General features: G+C 36.3%; 1 protein-coding gene across 4 annotated transcripts in view; it reads left to right on the top strand.

Annotated features, from left to right (window-relative positions):
- LOC149921160 (homer protein homolog 2-like) overlaps positions 1 to 19,957 on the top strand; it is a 344,059-nt gene that overhangs the window by 187,420 nt on the left and 136,682 nt on the right. For all 4 annotated transcript variants that reach the window (XM_090163430.1, XM_090163431.1, XM_090163432.1 and 1 more), the window contains exon 3: positions 1,748 to 1,879. In XM_090163430.1, the coding sequence (XP_090019556.1) occupies positions 1,748 to 1,879 (132 nt within the window). The remainder of the gene's footprint in view (positions 1 to 1,747; positions 1,880 to 19,957) is intronic.

The following is a 19,957-nucleotide window of genomic DNA, read 5'->3' on the forward strand; positions in this document are numbered from 1 at the left end:
GTATAATGAGTCTTCTTTCAAACAAGGCTACCAACTCGTAATCTATACTCCCTTTTCAACTGTAGAGCTTTTTAATAACCAGGTTTTATCTTCTAAACTGTACAGTGTTTTTAGAACAAGGTGCTCTCTTTTAAACTGTAGAATGTTTTTAGAACAAGGTATTCCCTTTTAAACTACATAGAGCGTTTTTAGAACAAGGTATTCCCTTTTAAAACTACGTAGAGCGTTTTTAGAACAAGGTATTCCCTTTTTAAACTACATAGAGCCTTTTTAGAACAAGGTATTCCCTTTTAAAACTACGTAGAGCGTTTTTAGAACAAGGTATTCCCTTTTAAACTACGTAGAGCGTTTTTAGAACAAGGTATTCCCTTTTAAACTACATAGAGCGTTTTTAGAACAAGGTATTCCCTTTTAAAACTACGTAGAGCGTTTTTAGAACAAGGTATTCCCTTTTAAAACTACGTAGAGCGTTTTTAGAACAAGGTATTCCCTTTTAAACTACGTAGAGCGTTTTTAGAACAAGGTATTCCCTTTTAAACTACGTAGAGCGTTTTTAGAACAAGGTATTCCCTTTTAAACTACGTAGAGCGTTTTTAGAACAAGGTATTCCCTTTTAAAACTACGTAGAGCGTTTTTAGAACAAGGTATTGCCTTTTAAACTACGTAGAGCGTTTTTAGAACAAGGTATTCCCTTTTAAACTACGTAGAGCGTTTTTAGAACAAGGTATTCCCTTTTAAAACTACGTAGAGCGTTTTTAGAACAAGGTATTCCCTTTTAAAACTACGTAGAGCGTTTTTAGAACAAGGTATTCCCTTTTAAAACTACGTAGAGCGTTTTTAGAACAAGGTATTCCCTTTTAAACTACGTAGAGCGTTTTTAGAACAAGGTATTCCCTTTTAAACTACATAGAGCGTTTTTAGAACAAGGTATTCCCTTTTAAAACTACGTAGAGCGTTTTTAGAACAAGGTATTCCCTTTTAAACTACGTAGAGCGTTTTTAGAACAAGGTATTCCCTTTTAAACTACATAGAGCGTTTTTAGAACAAGGTATTCCCTTTTAAAACTACGTAGAGCGTTTTTAGAACAAGGTATTCCCTTTTAAACTACGTAGAACGTTTTTAGAACACGGTATTAACTTTTAAACTATAGCTTGTTATTAGAATCATGAATTCGGTTTTAAACTATACATGTAAACTTCTTTATTAATCTGTTAAAATACTAAACCGGTCACAAGTGAATTTATCCAGACTGATTATCTTTGGTATCTTATATTATTTTCTTATGACTGGGCTAAATAAAGAGACAATAGACTGCAAACTCAATATGAGGCTCTAATCTCGGGCCATTTTGGTGGTTTATGTGGGATGGGTGGTGTTGGGGAAAGAGACATGACGTCACGCGCCGCCTATGATGGATGATTTCTTGATGGCCCCAGAGCGCGAGGGGGGCCGGGGATCAAAGGATCAATTTGGTCCCCAGAGGTTTGACGGGGAAACGGCAAATAACGCGCGCAGCGACATCTTAAATCGCGCTTTAGCAACTGGGCCAAAGGTCACGACCCACTTTAATTTGGTTTTTTCCACGCGCAAAACTACGAAAAGGCATTGAGCAAGAATTGAATTGAGTCGGAAAAGTTTTAGAAGTTTCTTAATCCGAAAGCTTGCCTCTGTTATTTACGTTCGTCGTCGAGTGGCGCCATCTGTACGAGTTCAATTGAAACTTACTTCGATTTTTGTCTTTTTGAAGGCGGTCATCAACAGTACAATCACTCCCAACATGACATTTACCAAGACGTCACAGAAATTCGGCCAATGGTCTGACATCAGAGCTAACACCGTCTATGGATTGGGTTTCGCCTCCGAGCCAGAACTAAACAAGGTCAGTTTCACTTAAACTTTCAGTTTCAATTTAAATTTCCTTTTTAATTTTTTATTGCTGTTAATATTTTTCGTGGGTTATTGAAAGTAGGTAGTTTCTTTTCACCGGTTCTCGGACTATGCCCGGACTAAAAGTGTACACTTTTTACCCAAAACATTTTATTCGCCGGTTCCGGGGATGAGAATTACTCCGGCCCACAAACTATACGCTTGTTCCGGAGTATTAGGGCTACTCTTTTTACTCCTACTGAAAAGGAGGTGTAAAGGAGTAAATCGGATTTTGTCTTCTGCTAGCCAGAATTTATCTGCTATAAAAACGACAGGCAGCCATTTTAGAAAAACGTTTTTACTCCGACTCAAACTATTCGCCACCAAAGAATCGGAGTAAAATGACGTCATTGCCACTCTTCTTACCCTACTCCGAAATCCCGGAACAAGCGAAAAGAAACCACCTAGTGTATTGGATAAATTTTTGTATATATCGATCCGTTACTAATGCTAGATGGCAGCACAAGGGGTATGGTTTGTTTATTGTAAATCATATTTGTATTTTTTATTATAATTGTTGTATAAAATAACTTACATTTCGTAATTATCACCTAAATATTTGGCCATCGATTGAGTGAAACTCTGAAAATAATTGCTATTAGTCGCCGTAGATGGCGCCACGCAACGGCCGTCATCGACCGGTACAAAATGGCCGCTTTTGGGAGAAATCGATTTTTGCGGAGCGTGTTTGTAGGAAACGCAATGCGACTATCAATTTTACAAATATTAGATTTTTCTGGTCGCGCTCTGATTTTTTTCACTCGTCAAGAGATTGAATAATGACGTTTCCGTGTTACGCTCGGGCCGGGAAAAGAAATATAGACTTCTTCTTAAAATGTGTTTTCCTGATTTACTATCGAGCGTAGATGGAGTCCCTTACGTTATGTTGGTTGTTTTTTCGGTCTCTCGATTTTGATCGATAGCAGCGCCGTCTTTCGGTGGCAACGGTGTAAAGGGACGATTAGTATTTTCTTTTTTCACGGGTAGGTGGCGACAAAAGACAGTTCGGGTCGCCAGCTTGTCACGTTTCGGAACGGGTGGTACTTAGAAAGAAAAAAGACAATGGCTGGGATGTAATAAATGGCGGCCTTACCACATTGTCGTCCGAAGACTGACGTATCCCCATTACCGATATTAGACAGTACGTGTTGCTCGTTTCCGAGTTTCTCGTTCAGATATTGCCCTGTTAATGATCATATTTCTGACAATATTTATCGGCAGAGGGCAGTCAGGTCGCGGGTTTTAGGAGCAATTTGGTCTTTTTTGACGGAGTACTTACAAGGAGACTACCCGAGGTGTTTATCTCCGATTTCGTTCCAACTCGGGGGACCAGATTTTTTGGGGTTTCGTTTTGCCATGGCAACCGAAAATGTTTTTGACAACTTAAAACCGGATTTTCGCTACGGAAATGAACATGGGAAAATCAAAGACTTTAATATTTGAATAGTTCATTAATATTTAATTAATGAGAAACATAATTCAGAACATGTGTAAATTGGATAAACTGTAGTAAATACATATCAATTTGGGTAAATATTCTTAAATTGGGTAAACTGTGGTAAATACCTATCAATTTGGGTAAATATACTTAAATTGGGTAAATTGTGGAAAATACACAAAATTGGGTAAATTTTGGTAAATACACATTAAACTGGGTAAATTTGTTTAAACGTGGGTAAATGCATAAAAGGCTTCTTTCCGGGTGGAAAAAAATATATTTTCCTGGTTTATCTGAATAGGGACTATAACTACCGTGTTTTTCTGACCAGTTGCGTTGATCGTCCTTCCAAGCGCTATAATTTTTGGAATCAAATTTTAGTTCAAAATAGTAAAAGCGAAATCGCTATAAATTTAGGAAGCAAAAAAGTCTTTGAGCGCCTTGCAAATTTATTTGTTTGTTCTCTACTTTTATAAATGATTTAGACTCTACTCCGTAGAAGCTGTCGGCCACTAGCGCCATTTGTAACACTGGTGTCCGCAATTTAAACTTTTTCGTTTTCTCGGCCACATTTTAGATTTAATGTAATTCACAAAACTGGCGAAAGTTTCGCGAAACTATTCCGATTTAGCGTACTTCCCTTTTTTATTTTGCTACTTCTCTTAACAGCCCTCCTGGCGTTGTCAAAAGTCGCCGGGAGCGACACCCAGCGGCGTTTCATAAAGTTAGCGCCTCGAGCCCGTGATTCCCCGCCCAATTTACGCAATTTATTTACTTAAATTTGATTCTTCTAATTCTAAGAAACTGTCGTGGCTCTTTTGAAATGAATCCAAGATACGTCTTGACTTTATCCCCCGGCGGTTTTGCCATTACGAGAGTGGGATTTTGCGCAGGGTGAGCCATAGCCCCACCATTTCTCGCCACACCTTTAATTAAAGTATACGAGGCTAAAGGGTCGTATATTACTGCTAAACAACGTGTAAAGGTAATAAAGTAAGTCAAATCTTGAAGTTTATAATAAATATAGACCATTAAAATGTAGGTACATTTCAGCGGAAGAATAGACCGCATCACGGCCAGGCCCCCAAATGAATACAAAGCATTACGGCCAGGCCCCCAAATGAATAAAATGCATCACGGCCAAGCCCCCAAATGAATACTTGATCATCCCAAACCTGACCGACTCTAAAAAAAAATCGATTTGTTCAACGACCGAAAGATAGGATCTAAAATATTGGTATATTAATAAAAAAGGAGAATCACGTTTACTAGCGAGCTACATCACAATTTAATTTCATTAAATATTTTTACCTTTTTACTATAGTTTTGGAAAATGGTTTTCGCGCATTTTACTGCACCACAAGTTAAACAAAACTATAAAAATTTCGGAAATTTAATGCGAAGTGTTATGAAACCACTTATAGTTGATCAGAAATCAAGAGAATTATTTTTGGAAATTTAGTGATCCTCGAGAAATTTGAAAAATTTCGAAGAATTTAAGAAATCTAGGGAAATCAGAGAAATTTGCTCCATATAGCTCGAATATATTTATTGTTGGAAATACCAGCATTACTATTTGAAATATTTTAAAATAAGTATTGTGAAATATCGTTAATATTGAGAAATATCGGAAATATTGAGAAATATTGAGAATCATCGAGAATATTGAGAATCATCGAGAATATTCAGAATTATCGAAAATATTCAGAACTATCGAAAATATTGAAAAATACAGAAATATTCAGAATTATCGAAAATATTGAAAAATACAGAAATATTCAGAATTATCGAAAATATTGAAAAATAAAGAAATATTCAGAATTATCGAAAATATTGAAAAATACAGAAATATTCAGAACTATCGAAAATATTGAAAAATACAGAAATATTCAGAATTATAGAAAATATTGAAAAATACAGAAATATTCAGAATTATCGAAAATATTGAAAAATACAGAAATATTCAGAATTATCGAAAATATTGAAAAATAAAGAAATATTCAGAATTATCGAAAATATTGAAAAATACAGAATTATCGAAAATATTGAAAAATACAGAAATATTCAGAATTATCGAAAATATTGAAAAATACAGAAATATTCAGAATTATAGAAAATATTGAAAAATACAGAAATATTCAGAAATATCGAAAATATTGAAAAATACAAAAATATTCAGAATTATAGAAAATATTGAAAAATACAGAAATATTCAGAATTATAGAAAATATTGAAAAATACAGAAATATTCGGAAATATCGAAAATATTGAAAAATATAAAAATATTCAGAATTATCGAAAATATTGAAAAATACAAAATATTCAGAATTATCGAAAATATTGAAAAATACAGAAATATTATGGATTATTAAAAAAAATTAAAACCTGGTGTTAGTCTCTTTTTGGCCAGGGCACGACACCCTCATATTCGATGTTGAGCAACCAAGCCCCGGTAGATGGCACTATTGTTTCGTCTCTGACGTGCCGAGACTCGTCGAAGCTCTCCTTCTTCCAAAATCTTCGGTAAAGGCCACTTGACTGTGAGCTTTGTTTTAACAAAACTATCGGTGTTTCAAAGGGGGATGAGCCCCTTGGGGGACGCTAGGGTGGAGCGTGTGACTCGACCATTAAGGGAGTGAAACCCTTTTTTCCCCGCGGGCAATTCTGCTCGGTCCATTAGGTCGACGAGATGACTCACTAGATTGAATTCGGCAATGGAATAAAGCTCGGAAAATAGACAGAATACCTTTTTATATGGTTTTTTCATCCCACTCGCGATGGTTGAATGAGGGCCTTTTTTTTTGACGGAACTAACCCATACATAGGGCGTTATGCTTACCAAAAATCGCTAGGAATTATTTAAAAATAATTAATTTTTTCTAACATGGAGACAGATATACCAAAATTAAACCCGAAAAATATTTTATCTTGTGAAATTTCAAATACAAAAATAAGCGAAATATTTTTGACAGTTAAGTACTGGTATTAAAATATTAAATTATGTTAAAATACCACGGAATGAAAATATCTTCGATTAGTTGCACCTTAAGACGCAATAAGCTATAGGTTGTAATTTTCAGATATCTAGTTCAGTTAGTCAGATCAGGTTGATCTGTTATGTTCCTCTCACCCAATAATCGTATCTCAAATTGTATCATATTCATTATGCTGAGTTACCGATCTGATATTGAACTGATCTGTTAGATTTAGGTATCTAAACACCTTTCTGACTTATACGTTCAGTACCTATGTAATCTTGTGGATAGCAAATTTAAATGGACAGAAATTAAAATGTGGTATGATTACATTTTGGTACATTCCAACTGATCTGATTAAATTTTGATACATGCCAAATGATCTGATTACATTTTAATTCATGCCAACTGATCTAATTACTTTTTGATTCATGCCAACTGATCTGATTAAATTTTGATACATGCCAACTGATCTGATTACTTTTTGATTCATGCCAACTGATCTGATTACTTTTTGATTCATGCCAACTGATCTGATTACTTTTTGATTCATGCCAACTGATCTGATTACATTTTGGTACATTCCAACTGATCTGATTAAATTTTGATTCATGTCAACTGATCGATTACATTTTGATTCATGCCAACTGATCTGATTACATTTTGGTACATTCCAACTGATCTGATTACATTTATATTCATGCCAACTGATCTAATTGCATTTTGATTCAGGCCAACTGATCTGATTACATTTTGATTCATGCCAACTGATCTGATTACATTTTGATTCATTCCAACTGATCTGATTACATTTTGATTCAAATCAACGGATCTGGTTACATTTTGATTCATGCCTAATGATCTGATTACATTTTGATTCATGCCAACTGATCTGATTACATTTTGATTCATACCAACTGATCTGTTTATATTGTTATTCATACCAACTGATCTGTTTATATTGTTATTCATACCAACTGATCTGTTTATATTGTGATTCCTGCCAACTGATCTGATAGTATCTGAGCGTAACTGCGGATAATCTAATATCTGATCTATCGCAATTATATCATCGGTTCAGACAACGCAACTGTTACCTGAGAATCGTTTGTATTCCAAACACATGGAGTAACGTTAAGGGGTTGTTGTTAAATAATTTTATAGTTAAGGGCAGCTGGTGGATGAGGGTTGACGGTAAAGGGGGGTACACACCGGGTCTTTTTTCACCCCCGCAACAGCCAGCCTTAGAATCTGTAGCTTTAACCTCATTACACGTAAAACATCCGTTGTCAACCCCCCTTAATGTCAGCCCCCATTCTTCCATCTGGCATCACGGTGACGAGTCAAAATTGTTCTACAAAGACAACTTTTACTTTCTTAGGGCTTTTAAAACTTATCGTTTAATAGCGTTGGCAGGATGGTTTGACGTTTACCGTTTTTAGCTAGATAAAGGCTACTGACATTGTGAGTTAAGACTTCGAAATAACAGAAATGTTCCATTATGCGATTGGGCTATGGTTACGTTAGGTACGTGAAAACCATTTAGCGTCGCTTTTAAAATAAAAAAGGTCTATTATGGGCTCTAAGTACGACGGAAAACCCATTTAAAATTGATGGGGAAATTTAAGGTATTTATTGAAGCGTAAAAGGTTTTTAAAAATTAATCGGATTATTTTTAGTACCGTGCTTCTGATTTGATTGGAATGAAAATTTAACGAGCCACAACTCTCCCAAGCGTTTGTTAAACCTGGTGACAGAAATATTAAATCCTTTGAACCATACTTAGATGGCCTTTAGATATTGATTTAGAAGATTGTACAATCTTTCTTGAGTGTTAATACTGAACACCAAAACTAGGGTTCAACTTGCAAAATACATCGTTTTGGAAAATACATTTATGTTTCAAACGAAAAATTCAACTTTCGTTGAAAATAAGCTTGGTTTCGAGCCGAAACGTGGGTTCCAATATTAACGCTCATTCACTCAGCAGTGATTGTAGATGGTGATTTTGAAATATTTATCTGCCTCTACTCGAGTTATTTCTACCTTTTTAATATGAAGGAGCGAAAATATATATATATGTCTATTTTATATATAAGTGCGAAACCCTACTTATTTATCTGTAAAATGTTTGAACGAAACCTTTATGTAGAATGAAATAACAATATCTCGATGTTGCGTTAATATTTATAATATTACTATATTTAAAAAAAAATACTCAATTAACGTAGGTCACCTTAGCTATATAAGAAATATTGACCTTCAGACTGGCTGTTTAAAGTAACAAATTGATTTGTACTCTCCTCGTTGTTAACAGATACAAAATAAAGTCTATAGCGTATTCAGGATTTCATTTTGTCTGAGCAGGGTTGCCAGACGTCAGGGAAATCAGGGAAAAGTCAGGGAATTTAAAAATGGGTCTAAAAAGTCAGGGAAAGGACAGAGAATTTTAAAAATTTGTAATAAGTCAGGGAAAAGTCAAAGAATTCCATTTTTTCTTGACACTTTTAAGGTAATTTTAGTCTAGTTATCTGACAAATTCTATGATTATTATTTAAAGTTTTGCTAAATGTTTTAAACGTTGCACTAACACTTTGTAGGTTGATTTCAATTTATAAACTTCTGATAAAAGCGAAATATAGAGTGTTGTCGTCTGAAACCCTGCGACGTCACCATTGTAATTTGGCTATTAATAAAAAACGGTAACTGTCATGGCGGCACTACAGCTGTGACGTTACAAGTTTTCAAAATCGTATCAGACGACAATACTCTATATAGCTAAAACTTGTCTAATTTCGGTTTTATAAAGTCAGGGAAAATCTCTGAAAATGGTAAGGGAATTTGAATCTGAAAACATTGTGGCAACCCTGTTGAGGTTTAAACTTTTCAACCCCTCGAGACTTAAAACGTTGTTACGTTTGGTAATTCTGACCCCACTTGTCCCATTTCGGGTCGTGTTAAATCCCCAAAATCAATCCCTAACTACGCCTTTGTTTGTTGGTCTTGCGCGTTCTTAGAATTTTAGCTGTTGAAAACGTACAACTAATATTATTATTCAAATATTTTTTCTCGATTTTCTAACACTTCGGGAAAGTGGTTTCCAATTTTTGGCAAGTGTTACTTTATATATCGTTTCGAAAATAATCTAGTGCCCCAGAGTTTCACTTTCTGATATAACCTTTCTGATATGGACCTCAGTAAGAAAAAAGATGTCGCCACTTTCTCACGACTAACCTTATTTCGCTAAACTTCATCGGCGAAGAAAAAACCAGCCAAGACAATGATAGAGAGAGAAGTTGTTCGAAGAAATAAATTTTGATTTTTACTGTCGCCACCGAAGTCGCTTTATCGTTTTGGCACAAGACGTAACCTGGGGCGGGGGGGGGGTAGAATAGGGGAAGGGAACATTGGGCCCGCTTAAATCCACAATATGCTAAGTCCAAAATTACCGTTTTTGGAAAAGGTTTCAGTCAGAGTGGTTAGCACTTCAGCCTCGCCGCAAGACGAGCCGGGTTCGATCCCAACTTGTGGCACTGGCTGAAAATTCGGAACTACTGCTTCCGCGTTGAGTTTGTAAGTTATCTCCCCACTCATTAAAGAAGTTTTCCCCTTTCCAGGTTAACGGTAATAGTGAGTGTAGGGAGCTGTTGACTCGCGTGGCATGAAGGGCTTTCCACCACCCTCCTACGCAATGTAACCCGGCCACCTGAATGAATGGCTTTAAAAGTCGCTCTATGATATCTGTTACAATACAAAGTGCTGGTGTCTGAAATATATTTTTTATAAACAGATCCCATTGCCTGTTAAGGCGTCTAGCGCGTGACAGCCGCATACGTGGCGCCATCCTTTGATTCATTAATGAACTGTTATTTAGCAAAGCTAGGAACTGTCGTCTGATAATTCTCCAATTAATCTAGAGTTGGCGGTAGGGTATTTACAATACGTCGTCGGCAGCAATTCCATAATTTCGTCTGCTATGACAGCATTAACTTCAATCATTTTTCTGGAAAGGATTCGAAGGAAAACCCTTTCAACTTGCAAATTCAACAAATGGCAGAGGCCGTTCCGAGTGTCCACTCACAAGCAGACGAGCCGAGCTGATTTTCACCAATTTTGTTTGAATTCGGGGGACAAGTAGACCTTTATGTAACTTGAAATTTCCCAAAGGAAAGGTTTCGACGGGTTTTAGTTTTGCCATGGCAACCAAAACTGTTTTTGATTATTTAAAGTCTACTTTTCCCTATGGAAATTTAACATTTTTATAGCAAATTTGTTTTTCAAAGCATTTTAAATATTTAAATTATTAAAAAAGTTGTACACGCATTTACTCAAATAAACTTGAATTTACCCAATGTATAATTTTATTAATAAAATTAATTTTTTCAATATTATAAAATTTTTCAAAGTAGTGACCCTAAATATTTGCGATTTCTCCATGTTAATTTCCATAGAGAAAAGTAGATTTTAAGTAATCAAAAACATTTTTGGTTGTCTTGGCAAAACTGAAGCCCGTCTCGCTGCGAGCCGAAATAGCTAATCCCTGCGGCCCCACCTACAAAATTCAGATGGTTCAGGGTACCTTTAAACGTCCCCTGCTCGCTCCAGTTTGTGTCAATTCGTGATACCGAAATAGGCGAAACTATAAAGTAAATTTGGTCTTAGTCAACTTGCTAAAATGGGAAAACTATAAAGCCAGCTTCGATTCGGTAACTCGGGTTCATAGTTGGCCGTGCGACGGTAAAGAAAAAAATAATTCCTTCCAGATACTGCAGACAGCTATTTAACTTTCACCTTTCTATTACAAGATGTTATAAATAATAATAATAATTAGATAATTTACATGAATCGATCAAAATTTAAACAGCCATTAACGAAAGAAAATGAATAATTATTCGTATTTCTTTGGATAGATGGCGCTGCAGCTTTCCACAAAGTCACGTGACTTCTACCTTTTCAGCCCCTTGGACCTAGGAATATGAAAACTCGGTACCCTGGAATAGAAAAGTGTATTCCCCCACTACGAGCTCCACTCTCTCTCTACGGCAACGCAGCGCGAGCCAGAATCGCGGACATACGAGTTTAGCGCCACCTTTTCGAATATTAAAATTCATTGTCTATTCCTACTAAAAACATGGGACTAGAAATACGTGAATAGAAAAACTAGCAGACGAAAAGTCGATTAAAAGTGTAAAGATTCTACGATAGATGGCCGTGAATTTTTTACTGCCCCGCCTAAAACGGAAGACGACCACTCCAGGCTTACTTGAATCCTCCTAGCTTGGACTTTATAGTTTCGACTATTGTAAAGATGTTGAAAATAGGATTTAGTGTTTCATTGCTTTTAACCTGCGAAGAGTGTCGTGGGGGGGGGGGGCGTTTAGGGAGTAACGCCCACTTCCGGTCGACGGAGGCTCACGTGGTTCCGACGCGCCCCCTGTCGTCCGGAGAGAGATTTCCCCGCAACCGGCGCCAGTCGTAATGACGCCGCTCTCCGGAATCGCTGGATGAGATAGTTGGCTCCGCGCGCCAGAGCGGCCGAGTTCGAGTTCGCGACGTCTCTTGATCTCCCTCAACTTCTTCGCTTGCTATGCCCCGGACGAGGACTACGAACAGGAACGGTGGACACCGTCGCGACTTTCGTTATTTCGTGCATTTCTCAAACGAGGAATTGTAGTTACGAGAAAACTTCGCAAACAAAAATCTCCGAAAAATCAGACGCGTTTTTGTCGCGTAAAATCTTGTTTTTCGGGTTCCGTTTTTGAGAACGTGTCCGCAACGGATATTCTCACTGTGACTGTCGTGTTTTGTCGGCTGGCTTTAATCGCGGATCGGCATGTGATTGTACGTGTCCAGCGGCGCCGGCGTATGGCCCTGTTTTACCTCTCTTCGGCCGGCAAGGTGAGGCGACATCCTTCCTTATGTCCGCTCTGTTAAATACTTCAGTGACCATGCTCAGGAAACATGGTACAGGGTCGTACTGAAGCTATTGGGGAACTATGTAAATCTTGTGGGGATACTGACTAAATTTAGTGGGGAGACTGGATAAATTTGTGGAGAACGAGATAAATCTAGTAGAAACTGGATAAATTTGTGGGGACTGAGGTAAATCTGGTAGAAACCGGATAAAACTTGTCTAGATCGAGATAAATTTGGTAGAAACCGGATAAATCTTGTGGAGAACGATATAAATCTTGTGGAGAATGATATAAATCTTGTGGAGAACGATATAAATCTTGTGGAGAACGATATAAATCTTGTGGAGAACGATATAAATCTGGTAGGGAACGGGTTGAATCTGGTGGAAACTGGATAAATATTGTGGGAAACGGGATGAGTCTGGTGGAAACCGGATAAATATTGTGGGGATCGAGATAAACCTTGTGGAGAACGAGATAAATCTAGTAGAAACTGGATAAATTGGTTAGGAATGAGATAAATCTGGTAGAAACCGGATAAATCTTGTGGGGAACGAGATAAATCTAGTAGAAACTGGATAAATTTGTGGGGAATGAGATAAATCTGGTAGAAACCGGATAAATCTTCTTGAGAACAAGATAAATCTGGTAGAAACCGGATAAATCATCTGGAGAACGAGATAAATCTGGTAGAAACCGGATAAATCTTGTGGGGAACGAGATAAATCTAGTAGAAACTGGATAAATTGTTAGGAATGAGATAAATCTGGTAGAAACCGGATAAATCTTGTGGGGAACGAGATAAATCTAGTAGAAACTGGATAAATTTGTGGGGAATGAGATAAATCTGGTAGAAACCGGATAAATCTTCTTGAGAACAAGATAAATCTGGTAGAAACCGGATAAATCATCTGGAGAACGAGATAAATCTGGTAGAAACCGGATAAATCATCTGGAGAACGAGATAAATCTGGTAGAAACCGGATAAATCTTGTGGGGAACGAGATGAATCTGGTGGAAACTGGATAAATATTGTGTGGAACGGGATAAATCTGGTAGAAACCGGATAAATCTTCTTGAGAACAAGATAAATCTGGTAGAAACCGGATAAATGTTGTGGGGAATGAGATAAATCTGGTATAAACCGGATAAATCTGGTAGAAACCGAATAAATCTGGTAGAAACCGGATAAATCTTGTGGGGAACGGGATGAATCTGGTGGAAACTGGATAAATATTGTGTGGAACGGGATAAATCGGGTAGAATCCTGATACATCTTGTGGGGAACGAGATTAATCTGGTGGAAACAGGATAAATCTGTGAGGAAGCGAAGGTAAATCACGCTTCATTTCAGAAACCTCACTTCACGCGACCCCGATATTCACGCATTCAATTCTTCAAATATGTCGGTCGTAGATTAGACGAGAATAGACGAAAGTGCAAACAAGAACCAATTTTGCTACTTTACAATGAAACGGAAGTGCCAAAAAAACCTGTTGAATTTATCGTGAAAATTGACAAAAGCGACTCTGTTGTTTTAAGAATTTTTATTTTTTATCGTCTTCAGCGGTTCTTTATTTATATTAATTCTTTAAATTGGAAAGGAGATTGATAAATTTTACCCGTTTTCTTCATTAATTATTTTTCATTGAACAAATCTGGCGGAAACAATGCGTTTAATCAATTGATGTTGAAGGTGAATCTCAATCGATCTTTATCGAAATATTTCAAAACGTGAGTTATATTGAATATCGACACGATATTTAATTTTTCAATTTACAGCAGGTTGTAAGAAAGTAAAAAAAAATAACATTGATTTACTTTGCAAACTATAATTATTTATAAATAAATATATAAATATATAAATATATAAATAAATATATAAATATATAAATAAATATATAAATAAATATATAAATAAATATATAAATAAATATATAAATATATAAATAAATTAGTTAATTTACGATAAAATGTTTTGGGAATTGTAACTCAAAAGCAATAAATATTCAAAGATATATTTGCGTTACATAATGAGAAAATAAATATCTTAAAAGATTTCTAGAAAAGTGTCAACAATGTTTTCAAGTATGAGAGTGACTGAATTTCAAATTGTGATCAAACGTCTACAGGAGTATGAAAAATATTGCATAGTGAAGTGCATGCAAAAGATTTTGCGATACGTAGACTTTGCCCTAAAGTCAACATTAGTAACATTTGCCCTAAAGTCAACATTTGTAACATTGGCCCTAAAGTCAACATTAGTAATATTTGCCATAAAGTCAACATTAGTAACATTTTCCATAGACTTAGCAAGGGTAAATTTTGCCAAAGTCAACATTAGTACCTTTTGACAAACATTTAACATTGATAAGTTTTGCCATCAATTCAACATTAGTAACGTTTGCCATATGTTTGATATAGGTACGTTTTGCCATGAAGTTAACATTTGAAACTTTTGCCATAGTCTTAACATTCGTAAAGATAACTACAAAAATATCTAGTCAAAAAGCTAACGTTAACTTTCATTCGAAATATTTTACCATAAAACAAACAGAATTTAAAATATCTTATATTTTTGGTATGTTAAAACCTTTCGTCTCCGTCATTTGATCTTATTCAAAGCTGTTGCTAGAATTGGTAAATGGAAGATGGTCAATTCTGTATTTACCCAAAATGTCATTACATTTGGTCAAATAGTCCTTGAAGATGTCATTTATCTGAACGGAATTTGAGTCGCTAGTGTGAGAGGTTCGCTTCAAGAAAAAGAGTGTATCATGAATAAGAGCAGCTTCCTTTTCTGCAGAGCTGGAATATCCTAGGCAAAGAACACCATTTCAAGCAATGTGCAAATACTTTGTTAAATCTTATAAGCTATCACGTTTATAACACGTATATTTTTTCACGCCATACATTTGTTAATTTACCAACTATTTGTTCTCATTTTTCTTATTAATTTCTTCATACGAAAATTGTGTTTGACATAAAATTGTGATCTCTGAAAATTGTGATTTATAAAGGTGTCAAAGGTTAAGGTTTAACGTCACGAAATACATACGTGTCAATGTCGTTTCATTCCCAATTAGTCGAACAAACTAATCGTATAGTCTAATTGGCCTTTGAAAATAGAACAGTGTGAAAAGCTTTATCAGATCTTTCTTTTTATTACGTGGTTCGGCCATTTTTTTGTCGTAGTAGGTCGTGCCAGCGTTTTCATCAAATTCCGGAGGGGGGGGGGCTTCTCTTTGTTAGAATAAGAAGCTCATCACGGTTGCCGTGACAACCAATCATCCTAAGAAAAAAAGTTCCAATCTGAGAATGTCGCGGATTCGAGATTAATTAGGAAGAAACGTTCCCTATACCGTCTCGAGTGTCTTTTCCCCGACAACGCGGTGTTGCCAGACTACCGAATTAGTATTCTTAACAAAGGCAGGACCGCAGTGTTGCCAGACAACCGTTTCCTGTCTTCCGCAGTTCCGTTAAAGGCTCGGGAACAACGTTAACAAGAAAACCCTCTTTGCACGTTTTTTTCCTCCGATTTTTTTCTCACGCTGGTACGTCGACGCGATTCTGATTTATTGACTTTTCAGGCATTAATTTGGCAGTTGTTGTTTCTTTAATTAGAAATCAGTCCCGCCCTCTTTTTTTTTCGCCCTCTGGCGGCGCTTTTCGTCGTGTCAACGTGACGCAATAGCCCCCCCCCCCCCCCCCAACTTCCTTTGTATTCCTGGGTTTATTAATAGCGTTAAATTACGAAAATAGGGTAGAAAAGAGGGTTGCTAACTGTGCGCGTCTCAATTTAGGGACACCATTGACGGTCTCTCTTTAATTGCTAAACCTTTTTGGGCTTGTAGCGCAAACGATAGTTGCGGCTGCTTGTATCTCCCATTAAAACAATTTGCGCTTCAATTGGACGCCTAACCTTAAATTTATTACTTCGAAATCGAAGTTCGTTTTGAAAGTATTTACCTGATAGGTTTTGGCAGGAAAGAAAAATATAATTTTCAAATGCCCCTAATATTTTATGTAACGCATTTCTAATATTTTTGTAGTTTATTTTGCATTTTCTTAAGTTCTAATATCATATTCGACTAACTTTTAATATATTAAAGTTCGTTTTGAAAGTATTTTTCTGATAGCGTTTGGCAGAATGGAATTCAAATTCAAATTCAAATTTATTGAGGTATTTTAAAAGATAATACATTTAGGTTGTTGGGCTAAGTCATCAAGCGTGACTTGTGAGCCCTTAGCATTTGACCGATGTAACAGTAGATTTATTTATACAGTCTTAACATAGTGAAAAACAAATTATACAAACAAAAGAAAATATAAACAAAGAACACCCGTTAATTTCAAATATCAGAGAACCATAAAAAATAAAAAAATAAATTCTTATTAGGATAGTTTAGAAACATTTCTAGCTAAAAAGTTTGGTTATTTAGATTTCGTTGTTTAAAATTAGTGATTTAAGTTTCCGTTTAAAAAAATGTTCTTTTTCTCTTATGTCTATATATTTTATGGTGATATTTAGTAGTGTTATTCCGTTATAGAATATTGATGATAGTTTTTTGCTGGTTTTACATTGGGGGGTTTTGAACATATTTTTTGACCAATATAAATTTAAATATTTCCCGTAGCACTTAATTTTATCCATTTCTTAATTCACTAAAATAATCTATATAATTTTTGTAATACTATTAGATAAAAATATCCATTGATATTCTATTATTTTAGGATGAAAAACTGAAGCAAAAACTTCAAACTAAGCTGAGTGTTTTTTTCCCTTGTGGGCTTCTTCGTTATCCGTTTATCGAGGCTTAACGAGCGTCGAATTTTAATTCCATTCGATTTTTTCCTTCGACTTTTTGGGGTTTTTTTTTTCAGAATGGGTCGAAAGTGCTTATTGACAAGTCTAAACTCGGCCCGGCGCGTGGGAATATTCGATAATATTTGTTTTCCTTGGCAAATATCGGACTATAAATGAAATCGATCGTTTCCGAACGCCTCGAGGGGCGCTGCGTGCGCCTGTTATAGACAGTTTTAGTCTATATATTCTGTGTTTGTGGAGGAAATTATTGCCAAATTTTACGTTTTTCCTATTACGAGGATACCTCTGGTATCAGACCGTGCTGCCATCTGTCGATATAGCGTACGAGACAAGCTATCCGCTTAGCCCGAATATTAAGAAGTTAAGTAACGTTTTAAACGGGAAGGAATTTCCTTGTCTTTGTCACATTTTCGGATCTTGTTAAAAATTTGGAATTAGATAAATTTATTCACAATTTTCGAATAAGATAAATTTGTTAACAATTTTGAATTAGATAAATTGGTTCTCAATTTCGAATTAGATAAGTCTGTTCACAATTTCGAATTAGATAAGTTTGTTCACAATTTCGAATATGATAAATATGTTCACAATTTCGAATATGATAAATATGTTCACAATTTCGAATAAGATAAATTTGTTCACAATTGCGAATTGGATAAATTTGTTCACAATTTCGAATTGGATAAATTTGTTAACAATTTTGAATTAGATAAATTGGTTCTCAATTTAGAATTAGATAAGTTTGTTCACAATTTCGAATTAGATAAGTTTGTTCACAATTTCGAATATGATAAATATGTTCACAATTTCGAATATGATAAATATGTTCACAAATTCGAATAAGATAAATTTGTTCACAATTGCGAATTGGATAAATTTGTTCACAATTTCGAATTGGATAAATTTGTTCACAATTTCGAATTGGATAAATTTGTTCACAATTTCGAATTGGATAAATTTGTTCACAATTTCGAAGTGGATAGTTTCTTAATAAAAAACGGGCAATGCACAAGAGCCGTTACAAGAAAGTACGAACTGAGTTCCGAGGGTGTTACTTTCCGGGGGGGGGGGGGGGTTTCGGCAAATTCCGATTGGGGCCCCAGAAAGAGACTAGTCGGAAGCTGCGCTAAATTATATCCGGAGACAGATTGCCCCAGCATCGTCCGCCCATCTCGGCTCTCGGGCGCGTTGTATCGAAGCTTCGATCGGTACAGATATACCGGCTTTTAAGCTCACCCGACGCCGCCTTCTAATATCTTTGTACCAGGGTGGTTTTTCATTTTAGCCGCGTATCTTCGCAGTGACATCTAGCAGGAGTCCTACTCCAAAAACTGCCCCCTTTTCCGCGTAAGTTTTTCGATTAGAAGACAGCCAGCCTTTCGAGATGTAGAATGCTTGCCAAGCGTTCTTCGGCTCCGTATTCGAGAACCAATCGAACGCTGATGGGCATTTTCTTGAAATCCATACTCAGCTCACTCGTCGCTCATGTTGACGTATTGTCTTACACGCTCTTCTAGAAAGCGGCTTGTAGAATCCCTCAGCTCTCATAATTACTCTTCTCTCCAGTGGTGGGCATTTTTTTTAAATACCATTATCAACTCAAAAGAAGCTCATTTTAATCTGACGTTCTTTTCGAGAACAAAGCATTTAATGAATCTCGCTCATACCCACTCAGATCAAACGTGTGAGCTAATTTCTTCTAAATCTATCTAGCTCTCCGCTTAATAATTGATATAAACTTGTAGAGGTTAATGGTAATAGTAAGTGTAGGAAGCTATTTGCTCGCGTGGTATGAAGGGCTGGCCACAACCCTCCTACGCATTGTAACCCGGCCACCTGTTTAAGGCATTAAACGTCGCTTGATGACTTGGGTCTATGGTGGTGCCTTGGGTATTAGCCTAGCTGTTAATTATTATGATTACCCTCCTACGCCTTATAACTCAGCCACCTAAATTAATGGATTTAAACCAAATGAATTATACTAGCTAAATAATAAAAAATTCGGAAAAATGTAATATTTTCTAGCCCAGAAACTCCGGTGGTTTGAGGCTCTGAGCAGCTCTAAATTGAGCGGAGATTGCCCATCACTGATCGAATGGTCGATATATATATTTTGCTCAAATTGCCATCGTCGCTATTTCTTGGTATACTAATAGCCACCCTTTTCGCGTATTTTTGGAGTGCTACTCGGAGCGTTTCTTTTGTTAAAATTTCCCCATTTCCGGGACGGGGTTTTCAAACTCTATTTTCCGGGTGCACGCTTAATAAATGAAAAAACGCTCGAGGCGATAATTCTGGGGTTTCTCATTTTTTCCTAAATTTTTCGCGGATAAAAGCGATCCATAACAGCGCTACTTAGTAATTAAAGAGACTCTCTGTCGATTTCGTTTGGTTTCTGAAACAATTTTTAATTAAATGAAGAATGTATTTATTTATAATTTGTGAGAATGGCTTCGTTGAGACGATCATCATGGCCGAGTTTTTCCTGTCAAGATTTGATTTGGATGGTTAAGAAGCTCACTGTTAGAACATGAGCGGGATTGCGATCAACCATAGACAGTCTTTCCAAATATAAATACATGCCTTAAACGTTAAATTTGAACTTGTACAACATGATTTGGATGATCGAAGTACGACCGTGTGCCACACAATTTGGACGATCGAAGTACGACCGTGTGCCACACAATTTGGACGATCGAAGTACGACCGTGTGCCACACAATTTGGATGATCGAAGTACGACCGTGTGTAACAAGATTTGGACGACCGAAATTTGACCGTGTGCAACGCGGTTCGTTAATTAAATTCAACTATATTTTACTTGTAGCAGGAATCCATACCTCTACTTGGAATGCTTATTGCGGAAGATTTTCGTC

This window comes from Leiobunum rupestre, chromosome 11 (assembly GCF_980474605.1).
Source record: "Leiobunum rupestre chromosome 11, qqLeiRupe1.1.hap1, whole genome shotgun sequence".
Lineage (NCBI taxonomy): Eukaryota > Metazoa > Arthropoda > Arachnida > Opiliones > Sclerosomatidae > Leiobunum > Leiobunum rupestre.